General features: G+C 46.7%; 1 protein-coding gene across 1 annotated transcript; it reads right to left on the bottom strand.

Moving 5' to 3' along the window:
• Window positions 1-608: 608 nt before the first annotated feature.
• Window positions 609-21,741, bottom strand: CDK5 (cyclin dependent kinase 5). The gene is made up of 12 exons (XM_083186656.1): window positions 21,613-21,741; window positions 19,873-19,961; window positions 19,721-19,788; window positions 19,464-19,524; window positions 17,913-17,969; window positions 17,308-17,403; window positions 14,860-14,934; window positions 14,681-14,777; window positions 14,454-14,525; window positions 14,283-14,341; window positions 4,666-4,746; window positions 609-1,577 (listed from the first exon to the last, which is right to left on the bottom strand). The coding sequence occupies exons 1-12, from the start codon at window positions 21,647-21,649 to the stop codon at window positions 1,491-1,493; spliced, it is 879 nt and encodes a 292-aa protein (XP_083042782.1). The 5' UTR covers window positions 21,650-21,741; the 3' UTR covers window positions 609-1,490.
• Window positions 21,742-22,024: the final 283 nt, after the last annotated feature.

Here is a 22,024-nt window from a genome sequence, read left to right on the forward strand (position 1 = left end):
AACTTTATGGTTAAATCCTGGAGCCTCAACCCTATATATGTCCTTCTCCATTTCACGGGAGCCCGACACTGTGGACCAACCACTCCTGTTAGTCCTCCACACTATTTGCCTACATGACACCAAATTATCTTGGTTGAATTTCTATGTACCCAAACACAAAATCTCCATCTCCACATCTACCAAACTTCTGCCCCTTCTTTGCTCCCTCTACCATTGGCGTGCTCATCAGTTTCTTTAATTTCCAATACCAACTGTACGCTGATGACACCCAAATTTACATCTCCGCCTCTGTCCTCTCCCATCTCCAACTGTCTGTTGACCATCTCCTCTTATATCTCCAAACATCAACAGTTCAACGTGGGCGATTCTATGCAGACCTCTACTATACCCCAGACAGAATGAGTGGACCTTTCCCTGCCCATTATTATAGATCAGTAGAATATCACATCTCGGTATCGTCACCTACCAAAGTACATATTGGCACAGCATTGACATGGGAACGTCGAACCTCTATAACACTACTACAGATTGTATTCAGCCTCTCCCTTGGGTTAGAACCACGAAGGTTACATTATCCTCATTTTATATAAATTCAAATCAATCATTCATCAGAGATGTTGGAATTGTATTAGCCATATATGAGAAGTTCCTGCATAAATAACACTGTAGAGGGCCGTGAAATAAACTGCATTTCTCATATAGGACATACATTTACAGGGGGAAATGAACAAAATACACTCAAATCATCTAAAAAAAAAAATTCACATTAAAATATACAACAGTATAAAGGGAAGTATGAGTAGTTCAGACTACAGGTTTCCAAATAAATTACAGGGAGGGAACTCAATGGGTTGGGGAGGAAGGGTCATTCTCTTGCAGTAAGGCTGAAGAACTAGAAGTCTGTAGCAGTGGAATGGTTCATCTTGCTTATGTCCCTCACACAGGTCCACGTTCTGTAGTAGGCTCCATCCACACAGAGGGATTTAGTCCACAACAGGCTCCACCCACACAGAGGTCCTCGGTCCATAGAAGACTCCACCAAGAGAAGTTCTCAGTGTATGGTAGGCTCCACCTGCAGAGGTCCTCACACTATTGCAGGCTCCACCCACAGAGCTCTCAGTCCATGCTATGTTACCACACAGAGTTCCTCCAAGACCTTGGTAGGTTCCTCCAATGCAGAGACCCCAAATTCTGTTGCAAGTTCCAGTCACACCAGCAACCCTCAGTTAGTGGCAGGCTCTACCCCCCCGCATAGGACTTGTTGTTTCAGTGATAGCTACTGCTGCAGTGTGGAATGTATTCAGTCATACTAAGGTGCACTGAGACGCTAAGCCAGCACCAGGCAGTAAATGCAGAGTCTCACTCTAACACTGTACGATGACTGACGTCTGGGAGCAAAGGAAGGATATGGAACCATGCAAAGTGGACAAGAACAGGGCATGATGGGAAAAAGGGCCTTTGGGTGGGGAGGTTCAGGATTTGTATGAGATTTATGGGGGGCAGAAGTCCAAAAAATATGGGTGCTGCAATGCCTCTTCTGCTGAAATCCTCTGCACTGGGTTACACTTCAATAAGTTCTGCAAACAAAGAGAATCACAGTGAGAAAAGAACACAGAGATCACGGTTCGGGCAGAGGCAGAAGTGGGACATGTGTTACGGACCTGGGCAGGGGATAATGCCCAACCCACCACCCATCTACCACTATCCCACACACTCATCTTCTCGGGCCTGTAAGTTTCCAGATGAGCGGACAGAAAACAGTGATGCATTGTGGGATATGTTCTACAGACCTGGGCAGGGGATAATGTACAACCCACCATCCTTCAACCATTATCCCACACACCAATCTGCCTTCAGGCCTGTAAGTGTCCAGGTGAGCTGACAGAAAACAGTGATGCATTGTGGGACTTTGCTGGCCATGTACAGAAAGGCATATTGTAATTACATCCAAAATCCCTCCCACCCCATCTATATAAACAAAAGTCCCTGGTTATGCTGGCCACCGATCAGACCAACTTTCCTCCAACATCCAACTAGTTGCTTGGATGGAATAATAATGTGGTACTGGATGGGAGCAAAGGACAATCAGAAATGTGCTCACAAACCCAGGAAAATGGACAAAAACTTTTAGTCAAATTGTTTAAATCAAACAGGTTCAATTACACTACCGCGTCTTTTGTCCTTTTCCAGATTTTGGGAGCAAATTCCTGAAGTAAATATTACGTTTGCTCCCATCCAGTACCATATTTTTATTCCATCCAAGCAGCTAGTTGGATGGTTGGAGGAAAGTTGGTCTGATGTGTGGCCAGCATAAGTGTCTATATGTCCATTCGTGCTAATTTTGAGAACCGCCCCATGTATAGCTTTGGCCTCTTCCTCCCCCGGTGTTCCTCTCCCCCCTCCCTTTCTGCTGATTAGAAGTAGTAGAAAGAATAATCTATGACCAGAGGGAGCTGAGCAGTGCGGATTTTAGCGAAGCACATAAAAGAAAAAAAACGATAGAAGGGGACACGCGGCCGGTCGGTGTGAGCTTAGGGCTCTGACTAATTGGTGTGTACATATTGTATGACCATTACCCCGAGACAGTAGGCGGATATAGGTTGTAGCACGTGTAAATTCTAATGCTGTGTACACATGAGGGAGATATATTGCTGTTTCTCCTGTTCATCAGTGACCAGAGATGGTCGCTGATGAAAAATAAACTGCCGGGGTGAGGCCGGCAGTGGTAATCAGCTGGTCGCAGGAGCATGTTCCTGCGACCAGCGATCACCACAGGGGCAAAAACGGGAGCGCGCACCCGGCGATATATCGCCGGTGCACACTCCCATTGCGGGCAATATGGTCGCTCAGCGACCATATTTCCCGCGATTTTGCACTAAATCGCCCCCGTGTGTACGCACCTTAAGAGGTGTACCAGCGGCCACTAGAGGGCGGCAGATGGATCAATTCAATTGTTGCGCCATTCGGGTGCGCTCAGTGGTCTGTGCAGAGATCTCTTTATGTTGTTCTGTCATTATGACGGGCGGCTAACCAGTAGTATATATTTACTTTTGGAACTTTCAGAACCCAAGTAAAACAAATGACATGAAGCCACCACCACGAGGGACAAGGTTTCATCCATGGGCATGGTAATAAAAAACAAAAACTGCTTTCTTATTGGTGGAGGACTGTAGAGGGGTGGGAGACCTACTCCTGCCACAGCATCAGTCTACTACCACGGGTAAGCACCAGCCACCACTGCCACCCACGGATGGACGGATGCAGGCGTGTACAGTTTATTTTTGAATACACAATTTTACGTGGCCATTACGACGGCATCTGGACCTCACACCTATCTCTGACCGTTCAACATCTGATTCCACATCCGTGGGCAGGAATATGGGTCAGTTTCCTCATTTGCTGCCATAACAAATTGCACCCTCCTTGGCAGACACTCTGATGAAGGTTGGTACATAGCGGCTGGGATTAACAGAACCACAATGGCGTTACTGAGACGGGCGCGGATAGTTGGCCGACTCGGAGTCAGCGCTCAGTGGGTTGGGGCTCACTGCGGGACAGTCACGTTCTCCCATAACAAAGCTTTGGTCGCTGACTAAACTGTTACACACCTCACTGTACGCCAGGGCATCAGGATATTCCTACAGGAACCAGGTCATCCACCGGACCCCTACAGCGCATGTGACCGGAGGCCGCCTGGCTCGGCACATGTGACCGGAGGCCTGTGTGCGGCTGCCCATTGTAATAAGCCGTTGACATAACGTTGTAGTGCAGGCACTGCTTCCATACGCAGAGGTGGCACCGGCCGTTTGCGGCACTTTGCCCCTGGCATATGACTCATCCTTAGGTAATAGGTTCATAGGGAAACTGCAAATGCGTTCGCAGAGCGTCTGATCAGTATTCCGCTCAGTAGAACACATGGTCACCCTCACATTCCAGCTACAGAACTGATCTGTTTCCAAGATACATGTCCGCTAGCTGCATCCGATGGTGGAGATATGGCAGCGATATGGCCACCAAGCATCCAGACACAGCAGAAATCCCGGGTTTTTCACTATGTATTTTACAGAGTTTTTCTAGGTAGACAACTCGTGTCAAATGTGAATGTCGCAACCTGTGATTTTAATCCCTGGTCACACTTAGAAGGCTGATTTGGGAGGTTGCCGGGAGGAGGGGCTGCACTCTGGGCTGCCGGGAGGAGGGGCTGCACTCTGGGCTGCCGGGAGGAGGGGCTGCACTCTGGGCTGCCGGGAGGAGAGGCTGCACTCTGGGCTGCCGGGAGGAGGGGCTGCACTCTGGGCTGCCGGGAGGAGGGGCTGCATTTCATGCCAGTAACAGATGTGTGATACTAGATTATATAGCAATAAAAAAAAGCACATTCATTTTTTTTGTCTCATTTATTTGATTTGGTCTCTATATACTTTTAGGGCTTGTGTGAAAATCGGAGGTAGTTTTAGGACAAATTTCAGCAGAAATATAGATAATTCTGAACACGACTTTCAGGTTCCCTGTATAGGGTTTAAAAAAAATGGTTCTGGAAAATACTATTAAATGAACATCAACAATCTCCCAACATACCATCCGGTCTGCAAGCAGCAGGCGGTGGGTTTAGGAACGGAGGTTAAGCAAACACTTAGGGAACAAACAAGTGAGAAGAACAGAGCTCACCTGTAACAGATCCCGGCCGGTGGCATTCAGTTTGGGCACAACGTTCACCAGAGACGTGGTAGCGGGATACATAGGATATGGCTGGGAATAAAGCACAAAGTCCTGGCGATGAGCAGATCCGTGAGTCGCTAACCTACGGACCAGGAGCCAAACCGGCTTCTTGTTCCCTCACCTCTATATACAGATGTGTCCTCATACTACAGCCGCCCCAGGCACACGGGGTCACACCGGAATCTCCTAGCAGCGGGCGTCCTTTAGCCAAAACACATCTTAGACACCATCAGGTATATCCTTTTACCTGCAAGCGTGGGTAATACGCCTGGTCTGGGCTCCAAATGCCGGCCATGCACGGATTATCGGGGATATTGTTTCCCTTGCTACAGGCAAACGAAGCGAAATTCCAGACACATGCCCCGTTTTCCAGAGGAAACATTGCTGCAGCGTCTGATGACACACAGGCGTCACTGAACATGCTTGTTTTCGGGAGAGCTCAAGCTGCTTATTGGGCGATCCAAATAGGATAGCCCGATAAAAAGCAATCGGTAAAACATCAGAAAAAAGTGTGAAAAACTCCATGTTTTATCAGGTATGATAGGACACCGCTGAATGCAATGTAACTAGGATGAAAGAGGAGACTGCTGATTACTGTGATATGACACATGTATATCTGTGTGCAACTGAGTCCCTGTAAGTTCTAATATAGAGGGATAGCGCTTACAGGGGACCCCCCAATAAAGTTGGGGTCCTACTCGACTGATGGCATTACATTATGCTTTTGAGCTACCTCCCACTACCGTCATGACAATGCCTCTTAGGGGGGCAGAGGAAAGTGTATGGAGCGAGGGTGTCGGAGGAGATGGAGAGGGATGATCACTAAGACACATTCCTGTGGGACCCGGTGCCTCACTCACCCCAGGCGTGTTACGCTGTGCAGCTGGATGTATGAGGACACATCTGTACATATACAATAATTAGACACAGGCGTTTTTCTAGGACTGATCTGAGGACACATCCGTACATATACATTAATTAGACACAGGCGTTCTTCTAGGACTGATCTGAGGACACATCCGTACATATACATTAATTAGACACAGGCGTTCTAGGACTGATCTGAGGACACATCCGTACATATACATTAATTAGACACAGGCGTTCTTCTAGGACTGATCTGAGGACACATCCGTACATATACATTAATTAGACACAGGCGTTCTAGGACTGATCTGAGGACACATCCGTACATATACATTAATTAGACACAGGCGTTCTAGGACTGATCTGAGGACACATCCGTACATATACATTAATTAGACACAGGCGTTCTTCTAGGACTGATCTGAGGACACATCCGTACATATACATTAATTAGACACAGGAGTTCTGACTGATCTGAGGACACATCCGTACATATACATTAATTAGACACAGGAGTTCTTCTAGGACGGATCTGAGGACACATCCGTACATATACATTAATTAGACACAGGAGTTCTTCTAGGACGGATCTGAGGACACATCCGTACATATACATTAATTAGACACAGGAGTTCTTCTAGGACTGATCTGATGACACATCCGTACATATACATTAATTAGACACAGGCGTTCTTCTAGGACGGATCTGAGGACACATCCGTACATATACATTAATTAGACACAGGCGTTCTAGGACTGATCTGAGGACACATCCGTACATATACATTAATTAGACACAGGCGTTCTAGGACTGATCTGAGGACACATCCGTACATATACAATAATTAGACACAGGAGTTCTGACTGATCTGAGGACACATCTGTACATATACATTAATTAGACACAGGCGTTCTTCTAGGACTGATCTGAGGACACATCCGTACATATACATTAATTAGACACAGGCGTTCTAGGACTGATCTGAGGACACATCCGTACATATACATTAGACACAGGCGTTCTAGGACTGATCTGAGGACACATCCGTACATATACATTAGACAGACACAGGCGTTCTAGGACTGATCTGAGGACACATCCGTACATATACATTAATTAGACACAGGCGTTCTAGGACTGATCTGAGGACACATCCGTACATATACATTAATTAGACACAGGCGTTCTAGGACTGATCTGAGGACACATCCGTACATATACAATAATTAGACACAGGAGTTCTGACTGATCTGAGGACACATCTGTACATATACATTAATTAGACACAGGCGTTCTTCTAGGACTGATCTGAGGACACATCCGTACATATACATTAATTAGACACAGGCGTTCTAGGACTGATCTGAGGACACATCCGTACATATACATTAATTAGACACAGGCGTTCTAGGACTGATCTGAGGACACATCCGTACATATACATTAGACAGACACAGGCGTTCTAGGACTGATCTGAGGACACATCCGTACATATACATTAATTAGACACAGGCGTTCTAGGACTGATCTGAGGACACATCCGTACATATACATTAATTAGACACAGGCGTTCTAGGACAGATCTGAGGACACATCCGTACATATACATTAATTAGACACAGGCGTTCTAGGACAGATCTGAGGACACATCCGTACATATACATTAATTAGACACAGGCGTTCTAGGACTGATCTGAGGACACATCCGTACATATACATTAATTAGACACAGGCGTTCTAGGACTGATCTGAGGACACATCCGTACATATACATTAATTAGACACAGGCGTTCTAGGACAGATCTGAGGACACATCCGTACATATACATTAATTAGACACAGGCGTTCTAGGACAGATCTGAGGACACATCCGTACATATACATTAATTAGACACAGGAGTTCTTCTAGGACTGATCTGAGGACACATCCGTACATATACATTAATTAGACACAGGCGTTCTAGGACAGATCTGAGGACACATCCGTACATATACATTAATTAGACACAGGCGTTCTAGGACAGATCTGAGGACACATCCGTACATATACATTAATTAGACACAGGAGTTCTTCTAGGACTGATCTGAGGACACATCCGTACACAGGCGTTCTAGGACAGATCTGAGGACACATCCGTACATATACATTAATTAGACACAGGCGTTCTAGGACAGATCTGAGGACACATCCGTACATATACATTAATTAGACACAGGAGTTCTTCTAGGACTGATCTGAGGACACATCCGTACATATACATTAATTAGACACAGGAGTTCTAGGACTGATCTGAGGACACATCCGTACATATACAATAATTAGACACAGGCGTTCTTCTAGGACTGATCTGAGGACACATCCGTACATATACATTAATTAGACACAGGCGTTCTAGGACTGATCTGAGGACACATCCGTACATATACATTAATTAGACACAGGCATTCTAGGACTGATCTGAGGACACATCCGTACATATACAATAATTAGACACAGGCGTTCTTCTAGGACTGATCTGAGGACACATCCGTACATATACATTAATTAGACACAGGAGTTCTTCTAGGACTGATCTGAGGACACATCCGTACATATACATTAATTAGACACAGGAGTTCTGACTGATCTGAGGACACATCCGTACATATACATTAATTAGACACAGGCGTTCTTCTAGGACTGATCTTAGGACACATCCGTACATATACATTAATTAGACACAGGAGTTCTTCTAGGACTGATCTGAGGACACATCCGTACATATACATTAATTAGACACAGGCGTTCTTCTAGGACTGATCTTAGGACACATCCGTACATATACATTAATTAGACACAGGAGTTCTTCTAGGACTGATCTTAGGACACATCCGTACATATACATTAATTAGACACAGGAGTTCTTCTAGGACTGATCTGAGGACACATTCGTACATATACATTAATTAGACACAGGCGTTCTTCTAGGACTGATCTGAGGACACATCCGTACATATACATTAATTAGACACAGGAGTTCTTCTAGGACGGATCTGAGGACACATCCGTACATATACATTAATTAGACACAGGAGTTCTTCTAGGACGGATCTGAGGACACATCCGTACATATACATTAATTAGACACAGGAGTTCTTCTAGGACTGATCTGATGACACATCCGTACATATACATTAATTAGACACAGGCGTTCTTCTAGGACGGATCTGAGGACACATCCGTACATATACATTAATTAGACACAGGCGTTCTAGGACTGATCTGAGGACACATCCGTACATATACATTAATTAGACACAGGCGTTCTAGGACTGATCTGAGGACACATCCGTACATATACATTAGACAGACACAGGCGTTCTAGGACTGATCTGAGGACACATCCGTACATATACATTAATTAGACACAGGCGTTCTAGGACTGATCTGAGGACACATCCGTACATATACATTAGACAGACACAGGCGTTCTAGGACTGATCTGAGGACACATCCGTACATATACAATAATTAGACACAGGCGTTCTAGGACTGATCTGAGGACACATCCGTACATATACATTAATTAGACACAGGCGTTCTAGGACAGATCTGAGGACACATCCGTACATATACATTAATTAGACACAGGCGTTCTAGGACAGATCTGAGGACACATCCGTACATATACATTAATTAGACACAGGCGTTCTAGGACTGATCTGAGGACACATCCGTACATATACATTAATTAGACACAGGCGTTCTAGGACTGATCTGAGGACACATCCGTACATATACATTAATTAGACACAGGCGTTCTAGGACAGATCTGAGGACACATCCGTACATATACATTAATTAGACACAGGCGTTCTAGGACAGATCTGAGGACACATCCGTACATATACATTAATTAGACACAGGAGTTCTTCTAGGACTGATCTGAGGACACATCCGTACATATACATTAATTAGACACAGGCGTTCTAGGACAGATCTGAGGACACATCCGTACATATACATTAATTAGACACAGGCGTTCTAGGACAGATCTGAGGACACATCCGTACATATACATTAATTAGACACAGGAGTTCTTCTAGGACTGATCTGAGGACACATCCGTACATATACATTAATTAGACACAGGAGTTCTAGGACTGATCTGAGGACACATCCGTACATATACAATAATTAGACACAGGCGTTCTTCTAGGACTGATCTGAGGACACATCCGTACATATACATTAATTAGACACAGGCGTTCTAGGACTGATCTGAGGACACATCCGTACATATACATTAATTAGACACAGGCATTCTAGGACTGATCTGAGGACACATCCGTACATGTACAATAATTAGACACAGGAGTTCTGACTGATCTGAGGACACATCCGTACATATACATTAATTAGACACAGGCGTTCTTCTAGGACTGATCTTAGGACACATCCGTACATATACATTAATTAGACACAGGAGTTCTTCTAGGACTGATCTGAGGACACATCCGTACATATACATTAATTAGACACAGGCGTTCTTCTAGGACTGATCTTAGGACACATCCGTACATATACATTAATTAGACACAGGAGTTCTTCTAGGACTGATCTTAGGACACATCCGTACATATACATTAATTAGACACAGGAGTTCTTCTAGGACTGATCTGACGACACATCCGTACATATACATTAATTAGACACAGGCGTTCTTCTAGGACTGATCTGAGGACACATCCGTACATATACATTAATTAGACACAGGCGTTCTAGGACTGATCTGAGGACACATCCGTACATATACATTAATTAGACACAGGCGTTCTTCTAGGACTGATCTGAGGACACATCCGTACATATACATTAATTAGACACAGGCGTTCTAGGACTGATCTGAGGACACATCCGTACATATACATTAATTAGACACAGGCGTTCTAGGACTGATCTGAGGACACATCCGTACATATACATTAATTAGACACAGGCGTTCTAGGACTGATCTGAGGACACATCCGTACATATACCGTATATACTCGAGTATAAGCCGAGTTTTTCTGCCCAATTTAATGGGCAGAAAACACCCTACTCGGCTTATACTCGAGTCAAGTGCCTGCCCATAGCATTTAGCCCCATTCCGCTGAGCCGGCGGAACACTAGCTCCAGCGCAGACATACCACAAAGCGCCGGAGCTGTGCACTGCTGCTGCCGGCTCCCCCGCTGGCTCCCCCGCCCGCTCTGCCGCCCGTTCCCCCGGCTTCCCTACCTTGCCATTCTCCCGTCGGCGCTGTGCTGCAGCAGGACAGAGCAGGGGCCGGACACACGCAGGAGTGTCAGAGGTTGACACTTCCTGCCTGGTGCTCCGCTCCCTCTGCTCTGCTCCGTCCTGCATATTAAGTACCAGTATTAACTGGTACCCTGAATAAAGGTATTAAATAAAGTAAAATAAATTCTGGTGTGGGGGGGGGGGGGGGACACTGAGGGGGCTCTGGGTACAGTATGTGCTGTAATAAATTACTGTACCTTTATGTTGTTTTTTTTACACACGTGTACTATGCATGTCTGTGTGTGTGTATGTGTAGTACAGCATGTTTGTGTGTGTATGTATACTGTGCAAGTGTGTGTATGCCTGTCAGCGAAGAACTCACAACGTATACAAATAATGCTGACAAAAACACACAAATGGTATACACACAGTTGACACAGACTGTGTCAACTGTGTGTGTACCATTTGTGTGTTTTTGTCAGCATTGTTTGTATACGTTGTGAGTTCTTCGCTGTTTGTATGTATACTACCAGTAATACCGTATGTGTGTGTGTCCCGGCTTATACTCGAGTCAATAAGTTTTCCCAGATTTTTGGGGCAAAATTAGGGGCCTCGGCTTATATTCGGGTCGGCTTATACTCGAGTATATACGGTACATTAATTAGACACAGGAGTTCTTCTAGGACTGATCTGAGGACACATCCGTACATATACATTAATTAGACACAGGCGTTCTAGGACAGATCTGAGGACACATCCGTACATATACATTAATTAGACACAGGAGTTCTTCTAGGACAGATCTGAGGACACATCCGTACATATACATTAATTAGACACAGGCGTTCTAGGACAGATCTGAGGACACATCCGTACATATACATTAATTAGACACAGGCGTTCTAGGACTGATCTGAGGACACATCCGTACATATACATTAATTAGACACAGGCGTTCTAGGACTGATCTGAGGACACATCCGTACATATACATTAATTAGACACAGGCGTTCTAGGACTGATCTGAGGACACATCCGTACATATACATTAATTAGACACAGGAGTTCTTCTAGGACTGATCTGAGGACACATCCGTACATATACATTAATTAGACACAGGCATTCTAGGACTGATCTGAGGACACATCCGTACATGTACAATAATTAGACACAGGAGTTCTAGGACTGATCTGAGGACACATCCGTACATATACAATAATTAGACACAGGCGTTCTTCTAGGACTGATCTGAGGACACATCCGTACATATACATTAATTAGACACAGGCGTTCTAGGACTGATCTGAGGACACATCCGTACATATACATTAATTAGACACAGGCGTTCTAGGACTGATCTGAGGACACATCCGTACATATACATTAATTAGACACAGGCGTTCTAGGACTGATCTGAGGACACATCCGTACATATACATTCATTAGACACAGGAGTTCTTCTAGGACTGATCTGAGGACACATCCGTACATATACATTAATTAGACACAGGCATTCTAGGACTGATCTGAGGACACATCCGTACATGTACAATAATTAGACACAGGAGTTCTAGGACTGATCTGAGGACACATCCGTACATATACATTAATTAGACACAGGCGTTCTTCTAGGACTGATCTGAGGACACATCCGTACATATACATTAATTAGACACAGGCGTTCTTCTAGGACTGATCTGAGGACACATCCGTACATATACATTAATTAGACACAGGAGTTCTTCTAGGACTGATCTGAGGACACATCCGTACATATACATTAATTAGACACAGGAGTTCTAGGACTGATCTGAGGACACATCCGTACATATACATTAATTAGACACAGGCATTCTAGGACTGATCTGAGGACACATCCGTACATATACATTAATTAGACACAGGCGTTCTTCTAGGACTGATCTGAGGACACATCCGTACATATACATTAATTAGACACAGGAGTTCTTCTAGGACTGATCTGAGGACACATCCGTACATATACATTAATTAGACACAGGCGTTCTAGGACTGATCTGAGGACACATCCGTACATATACATTAATTAGACACAGGCGTTCTAGGACTGATCTGAGGACACATCCGTACATATACATTAATTAGACACAGGAGTTCTAGGACTGATCTGAGGACACATCCGTACATATACATTAATTAGACACAGGCGTTCTAGGACTGATCTGAGGACACATCCGTACATATACATTAATTAGACACAGGCGTTCTAGGACTGATCTGAGGACACATCCGTACATATACATTAATTAGACACAGGCGTTCTAGGACTGATCTGAGGACACATCCGTACATATACATTAATTAGACACAGGCGTTCTAGGACAGATCTGAGGACACATCCGTACATATACATTAATTAGACACAGGAGTTCTTCTAGGACTGATCTGACGACACATCTGTACATATACATTAATTAGACACAGGAGTTCTTCTAGGACTGATCTGACGACACATCCGTACATATACATTAATTAGACACAGGAGTTCTTCTAGGACTGATCTGAGGACACATCCGTACATATACATTAATTAGACACAGGCGTTCTAGGACTGATCTGAGGACACATCCATACATATACATTAATTAGACACAGGCGTTCTAGGACTGATCTGAGGACACATCCGTACATATACATTAATTAGACACAGGCGTTCTAGGACTGATCTGAGGACACATCCGTACATATACATTAATTAGACACAGGCGTTCTAGGACTGATCTGAGGACACATCCGTACATATACATTAATTAGACACAGGCGTTCTAGGACTGATCTGAGGACACATCCGTACATATACATTAATTAGACACAGGCGTTCTAGGACAGATCTGAGGACACAGCTGTTTCTGGTCATTCTGCTTGATCCAAAACACAACAACGTTACCGTAACTACCGGATGTTATTCCAGTTCTATTACTTAGGATGGCGCGGACCGGGAAGCTGCTTATTCTGATGTATTAAGACAATGTTCTTGTTTTAGTATTTGTGACATTTACAGTATCACATGGAAGGTTAATGTATTTTTGGGGTAAATTTACTAGGATGGGCATTCTATTGAAGATAGGATATTGCCCCTATCAACCAAATTACTCCTTATTTAGCATCTTCTAGAAGAGAACAGATAGATTCATTCTGATTGGTTGCTATGGGCAACATCCCATCTTAGTAAATTTACCCCTTAAGGTTTGTGAATTCATCATAATAAAAAGCTTCTTGTACAACAGTCTATTCATCCGAATGGCAGCGATACATTCACCTTTTATGTTCTTTGTGTGAGCAAGGCTGTAATACCTCCCTGATTGATGCTGCAGCCGTCCAATAACACATCTCCAGTCATTCTTGTGGCAACAAGTAAATCCCTCATTGGTTCAGTCTATCTCCCACTTCCCCCAATCACCTTATAGTCTGGTAGCTTGGTCATTGCTGGCCACTGCTCTTCCGTTGGAGTCCCAAGCAATGTACCGTGGGGTTAAGGAAAGTGACATAAGAACGCACAGTACAGGTAACATACGGCAGAAGGGTAACAGCCCCGTCACATACATTCTCATGCCCAAATAGCGGAAAGGATATCGGAAGATCCGCTTCAGTTGGTCGTCTACATCATTACCAGGAAACAGCGGCCTTCCGGCATTGGCCAATTCTGACGAGTGAAGAAGAGGAACAGTCCGTTATGGGATCAGAGAGGGGTCGGGGATCAGTCATTATCTTTACTTATGAAACGGAAGCGAGAACCGCTCTATAGAACTGATACAGCACAGTATCTCAGTCAGGTCAATAATCCGTGCCCCCCTTTACCTGCGAAGATACAGCCAGCGGACCACATGTCTATGGAAGTGGAGTAAAGTTTGGCACCAAATAGAACGTCAGGCGGGCGATACCAGAGCGTCACCACCTGGTAACGGAGATAGATGCATTGAGAGCTGCAAATGCCCGCAGAGAGCTTAGTGTACGGAGCGCGTCAGAACATCTCTTACCTCTGCGGAGTAACAGCGAACCGGGATACCGAACGCTCTGGCGAGGCCGAAGTCAGCAAGCTTCAACTCCCCATTCTGAAACAAGGCAGCATTCGTTCACACCGATACCACACAGCCCAGTGACTGGTACTTATAGCACAGAGCAGAGAGAAGCAGGCGCAGGAAAAGACCAACATACGGGATAATACATTACAGATTCCAAATGGCGAACTATCCCGATCCTTGTTCTATGTGATGTATCATTACACAGGACTGACCTATCCAAAGCCTCGTTCTATGTGATGTACCCTCACACAGGAATGACCTATCCAAAGCCTCGTTCTATGTGATGTACCCTCACACAGGAATGACCTATTATAAGCTTTGTTATATGCGATGTACCCTCACACAGGACTGACCTATCCTAAGCCTCGTTCTATGTGATATACCCTCACACAGGACTGACCTATCCTAAGCCTCATTCCTTATATATGATGTACCCTCACACGGGACTGACCATTCCTAAGCCTCGTTATATGCGATGTACCCTCACACAGGACTGACCTATCCTAAGCCTCGTTATATGCGATGTACCCTCACACAGGACTGACCTATCCTAAGCCTCGTTATATGCGATGTACCCTCACACAGGACTGACCTATCCTCAGCCTCGTTCTATTCGATGTACCCTCACACGGAACTGACCTATCCTAAGCCTCGTTATATGTGATGTACCCTCACACAGGAATGACCTATTATAAGCTTCGTTATATGCGATGTACCCTCACACAGGACTGACCTATCCTAAGCCTCGTTCTATGCGATGTACCCTCACACGGGACTGACCTATCCTCAGCCTCGTTCTATTCGATGTACCCTCACACGGAACTGACCTATCCTAAGCCTGGTTATATGCGATGTACCCTCACACAGGAATGACCTATTATAAGCTTCGTTATATGCGATGTACCCTCACACAGGACTGACCTATCCTAAGCCTCGTTCTATGCGATGTACCCTCACACGGGACTGACCTATCCTCAGCCTCGTTCTATTCGATGTACCCTCACACGGAACTGACCTATCCTAAGCCTCGTTATATGTGATGTACCCTCACACAGGACGGACCTATCCTAAGCCTCGTTATATGCGATGTACCCTCACACAGGACTGACCTATCCTAAGCCTCGTTATATGCGATGTACCCTCACACAGGACTGACCTATCCTAAGCCTCGTTCTATGCAATGTACCCTCACACAGGACTGACCTATCCTAAGCCTCGTTATATGCGATGTACCCTCACACAGGACTGACCTATCCTAAGCCTCATTATATGCGATGTACCCTCACACAGGACTGACCTATCCTAAGCCTCGTTCTATGTGATATACCCTCACACAGGACTGACCTATCCTAAGCCTCATTCCTTATATATGATGTACCCTCACACGGGACTGACCATTCCTAAGCCTCGTTATATGCGATGTACCCTCACACAGGACTGACCTATCCTAAGCCTCGTTATATGCGATGTACCCTCACACAGGACTGACCTATCCTAAGCCTCGTTATATGCGATGTACCCTCACACAGGACTGACCTATCCTAAGCATCGTTCTATGCAATGTACCCTCACACAGGACTGACCTATCCTAAGCCTCATTCCTTATATATGATGTACCCTCACACGGGACTGACCATTCCTAAGCCTCGTTATATGCGATGTACCCTCACACAGGACTGACCTATCCTAAGCCTCGTTATATGCGATGTACCCTCACACAGGACTGACCTATCCTAAGCCTCGTTATATGCGATGTACCCTCACACAGGACTGACCTATCCTAAGCATCGTTCTATGCAATGTACCCTCACACAGGACTGACCTATCCTAAGCCTCGTTCTATGCGATGTACCCTCACACGGAACTGACCTATCCTAAGCCTCGTTCTATGCGATGTACCCTCACACAGGACTGACCTATCCTAAGCCTCGTTATATGCGATGTACCCTCACACAGGACTGACCTATCCTAAGCCTCGTTATATGCGATGTACCCTCACACAGGACTGACCTATCCTAAGCATCGTTCTATGCAATGTACCCTCACACAGGACTGACCTATCCTAAGCCTCATTCCTTATATATGATGTACCCTCACACGGGACTGACCATTCCTAAGCCTCGTTCTATGTGATGTACCCTCACACAGGACTGACCTATCCTAAGTCTTGTTATATGTTATGTACCCTCACACGGGACTGACCATTCCTAAGCCTCGTTCTATACAATGTACCCACACACGGGACCGACCTATCCTAAGCCTCCTTATATGTGACATATCCTAGTACAGAACGGACCTATCCTAAACTTGGAGACAATATTGGCGCACCCCCCATCTCCAGTCCATGTCCCCCTGCCAGCGTCTGTGCGCTACACCCCACTATCTTCATGTCTGGATTCTCACCCTGTTGATGAGTAGATTCTGTGGCTTGAGGTCTCGGTGCAGGACGTTGCGGCTGTGGCAGAACGCTAGGCCCTTCAGCAGCTGATACATGAAGGACTGACAGAGACAGAAAGATTATGGCCATTAATATACAGCTATAATACATCCAGACCAATATAGGCGGTTACAGAACGCGGGCAGTAGGGAATCCCCCCCGTCCCGCATAACCAGCCTCGGGCTGTTTGAGAAGGTCCTGGTTTCCCAAATACGGGAGGGGGGATTGGTGGGGTTCCCCCCTACATTTAACAAACCAGCATCAGGTTCTTGGACCGGTCCTGGTGCCAAAAACATGGGGGCAAAAAGAATAGGGGTCCCCCGTACTTTAGAGCCAGCACCGGGCTCCAACAGCCAATGGCATAATGCACAAGGTCCCCCGGCCAAAACCTCACCCTGGCTGGTCAAGTCACTGGGACTCCGCTCAACCAATCAGTGCTGAGGATAGCCCTGATTGGATGTATCCATCGCCATGGTACTGTGGGCACACCAAACCACACAACACAGACCACGTGCCCACCAAACCACATCTCCACAACACAGGTAATGACACCCTGGCAGGGGAACCTCACCTTAACTATCTCTGGGTCCAAGTCCCCATTACAGCTGTCAAAGTACTTCTTCAGGTCCTGAAATACAGAGGAAGAAGAGCTGACGATCACTGAGGCACAACCAATTTGTTGACAGTTATTATTAGGGCGACAGTAATTAGGTTGATCACTATTGGTCAACAGGTGAAAGGTCAACACATGCATTAGTCAACATTGTCAAAAGGTCGACATGAGTTTTTCTAAATTTTGGGCGTCTGTCAAAAAAACGGGCACCGTACTAGTGTACCGCTGCGCTCGGCACACCATTATATTCTCCCACTATGGGATGGTGATCTATGAACAGGTCAGTATTTGAAGAAAAAAAGGTACTTGTTTCCTAGCACGGCCACACCGATTTAGATCGGGGTGGTCGTGTCGGAAAAATCGGGTCGATCGCATCGCATGCGATTTGGTCGCATGCGATGCGATCGACGCGACCGACCGATTTTGGACCCGATTTTTTTCATTGAATCCAATGTAAATTGGGTCCCTGGGACCCAATTTTACATTGGATTCAATGAAAAAAATTCCCAACCCCCCCAAATGTAAGCGCGTAAACTCCAGCCCACGATAGACGACAACCCGAAGCGTGGCGAGCGCAGCGTGCCCGCGAGGGGCGGCGGTGCGCGTCCTACGACCTTTTCATTCCCCTACTATCCACGTCGGCGTGGAGTTGAGAATAGAATAGTGTGGCGAGCGCAGCGAGCCACCGAGCCCGAAGCGTGGCGAGCCCCGCGAGGGGACGCGGATACCTTCACAGGTAAACGCGTCCCTTCGCGGACTTCACAGGTGTCCGCGTCGCCACGGACACCTGTGAAGGCCGCGAAGGGACGCGTATAACTGTGAAGGTATCCGCGTGCGCTCGCCACGCTTCGGGCTCGGTGGCTCGCTGCGCTCGCCACACTATTCTATTCTCAACTCCACGCCGACGTGGATAGTAGGGGAATGAAAAGGTCGGAGGACGCGCACCGCCGCCCCTCGCGGGCTCGCTGCGCTCGCCACGCTTCGGGTTGGCGTCTATCGTGGGGTGACGACGGGGACATCTATAATGTGAAATGGGTCATATTGGCCCATTTCACATTTTTTCACAATTTTTCACCATTTCAATGTTAAAAAATATTTTAACATTGAAGCCTATGCAAAAATCGGGTGCATCGCGTCGGGACCAATGTTAATGGTCCCGACCGACGCGATGCCCCCGATATTTTAACTTTCCCGACAAGATTTCAATGTTAAAATATTTTTTAACATTGAAGCCTATGGAAATATCGGGGGCATTGCGTCGGTCGCGTCAGGACCAATGTTAATGGTCCCGACCGACGCGATGCCCCCGATATTGTATCCTAGCCGGCAAAATGGACCTGATTTCAAAAGAAATCGGGTCCATCGGGGGTAATCGTGTCCCTTAATTAAGGGACACGATTACTCCAGATTGTGGCCGTGCTAGGAAACAAGTACCGAAAAAAAAATATCATGAAAAGTCAACCTTTAACCTGTCGACCAATAGTGGTCGGCAGGCAGACAAGCGCTTACCTGATCACAGTACTCAAACACGAGCGTCAGCTTCTTGTCACTGTGCAGAACGTCATGTAACCTGTGAAGACGACGTACAGTCAGTCTGGTAATGCGCACGCACCCCCCCAAGGGGGCGCACACACATACACATTACCCCCGGGGGGCACACACACACTACCCCCGGAGGGCAGCAGTGGGACCAGCTACCCACTAATTACACGCCACATGTATGTATAGCGGTGATTGATCCCTCCGCTAAGAGGTCGCCTTGTTACCTAACGATGTTCTTGTGTTTCAGCTCTTTCAGTAAGCAGATCTCCCGGAGGGCAGAACTGGGGACGCCCTGAAAGACAAGACATGCCCACGTGATATCAGGTACCTCCCACCACGCCCCCATTTCCCTGGCCTATCACACAGGCTCTCTCACCTCATCATCGTCATCCAGACGCACACGCTTCAGAGCCACAATCTCATGGGTCTCGCGGTTCTTAGCTTTAAACACAGTTCCGTAGGTACCTGGGGGGGGACAGGGACAGTTATCAGAACATGGTAAGAACACGGAACATGGGCTACATATAACATGACGTATCTCCTATCACACATGTCGCTAGGGATTAGGAACCGGACACAGGGATCAGGGACAGGGCGCTGCGGCTACGGGTAGGGATCGGGGACAGGGCGCTGCGGGTAGGGATCAGGGACAGTTTGAATGACAGAGGCGCAACACGCGGGAGCACACTTGCTCGGCTGTCAGTGCCGGCACGCGTTTCGCTTCCCGCTTTTTCAAGGCAACAATACAGATAAGAAGTGACTTAAAGATTAATTGAGGGTTGATACAGACTGTTGATGAGAATGTTTATGTAAGCAATTTCTAAAGTGACATATCACCAGGGTAACACATACAGCCCTTGCTGAGTGTCACACTGGCAGTCAGAGTCCCACTAATCTCTGCAGAAATTGAAACACTGTTCATTTATTGTGTATAAACCTACATTGTTGCCATAAAGTAACCGTGAGAGATTTAACTGGGGAACCTCGAACAGAGCCTCTTCTGAGACACTGCAGGCAGTTAAAATCTATAGACGTCTATATTACACACGGGAGCCCCGTCTGTGCTGTTTTTTTTATATTTTGCTATTTTAGTTTAATTCAAATAAAGGTTACATTTTATTTGTTGTGATTATTCATTGAGGTGCACCACACCAAGACGCACTTTTTCTGTCCTAACAATTTGCTGCGGCTATGGGTAGGGAGGATGTGGGTAGGGATCAGGGCTCTGGGGCTACGGGTAGGGATCAGGGCTCTGTGGTTACGGGTAGGGATCAGGGGCTACGGGTAGGGATCAGGGCTCTGGGGCTACGGGTAGGGATCAGGGCTCTGTGGCTACGGGTAGGGATCAGGGCTCTGTGGCTAAGGGTAGGGATCAGGGCTCTGTGGCTACGGGTAGGGATCAGGACTCTGTGGCTACGGGTAGGGATCAGGACTCTGGGGCTATGGGAAGGGATCGGGGCTCTATGGCTATGGGTAGGGATCAGGGCTGTGGGTAGGGATCAGGACTCTGGGGCTATGGGTAGGGATCAGGGCGGTGGGTAGGGATCAGGACCCTGGGGCTATGGGTAGGGATTAGGGTGCTGTGGGTAGGGATCAGGACTCTGGGGCTATGGGTAGGGATCAGGGCTGTGGGTAGGGATCAGGACTCTGGGGCTATGGGTAGGGATCAGGGCGGTGGGTAGGGATTAGGGTGCTGTGGGTAGGGATCAGGACTCTGGGGCTATGGGTAGGGCTCAGGGCTCTGTGGGTAGGGATCAGGACTCTGGGGCTATGGGTAGGGATCAGGGCGCTATGGGTAGGGATCAGGGCGCTATGGGTAGGGATCAGGACTCTGGGGCTATGGGTAGGGATCAGGGCTCTGTGGCTGTGGGTAGGGATCAGGGCTCTTTGGCTGTGGGTAGGGATCAGGGTTCTGTGGCTAATGGTAGGGATCAGGGCTCTGTGGCTATGGGTAGGGATCAGGGCTGTGAGTAGGGATCAGGATTCTGGGTAGGGATCAGATAGTGTAGAGAGCACTGATCTCGTATAGCCGTGCTAGTATAGATCACTCCTGCTTAGTAAAGGTACTAGGCCCCACATCCCCGGGCTCTCCCAGCTCCCCTATGCCGGCTCTCACCCTCTCCGATCTTCTCCAGCTTCTCGTACTTCTGCATGTTGCCGGCGCAGCTGTCAGGCCGCGGTCACACTGCGCATGTGCGAATTGTCCTCGGCACACCCTCCTCCTCAACAGCCACGCCTAGAGACGGGTCTCAGAGGCAAGGGGCGTGGTTTACGGATCATAATAAACGAATCAGTATGCGGGGGCGTGGTAATCATAATCATGTGATCTATGCCAATCAGGTACGGCCGGCCAGGAGGCGGCCGCCATCTTGGTAAACCTTTGCATTGTATGATGCCGGCTGTCGCCATCTTGGTACTCCTTTGTATTGATTGAAGGGTAGAATGCAGCAGAGTAGCCGCCTTCGGGGGATGGAAAGAGACGGGCTGCAGACGGATGCTGTGATATTTATTGTTCTCACTTTTTATAC

This window comes from Crinia signifera, chromosome 5 (assembly GCF_055691185.1).
Source record: "Crinia signifera chromosome 5, ASM5569118v1, whole genome shotgun sequence".
Taxonomy (NCBI): domain Eukaryota; kingdom Metazoa; phylum Chordata; class Amphibia; order Anura; family Myobatrachidae; genus Crinia; species Crinia signifera.

Excerpts from the sequence above, each read along its gene's own strand:
- CDK5 (XM_083186656.1), bottom strand. The coding sequence starts at position 21,649 with ATGCAGAAGTACGAGAAGCTGGAGAAGATCGGAGAGG. Across the intron at positions 19,962-21,612 it reads GCTGGAGAAGATCGGAGAGG|GTACCTACGGAACTGTGTTT; the intron begins GTGAGAGCCGGC and ends GTCCCCCCCCAG. Across the intron at positions 14,526-14,680 it reads CGCTGGCTGTATCTTCGCAG|AATTGGCCAATGCCGGAAGG; the intron begins GTAAAGGGGGGC and ends TTCACTCGTCAG.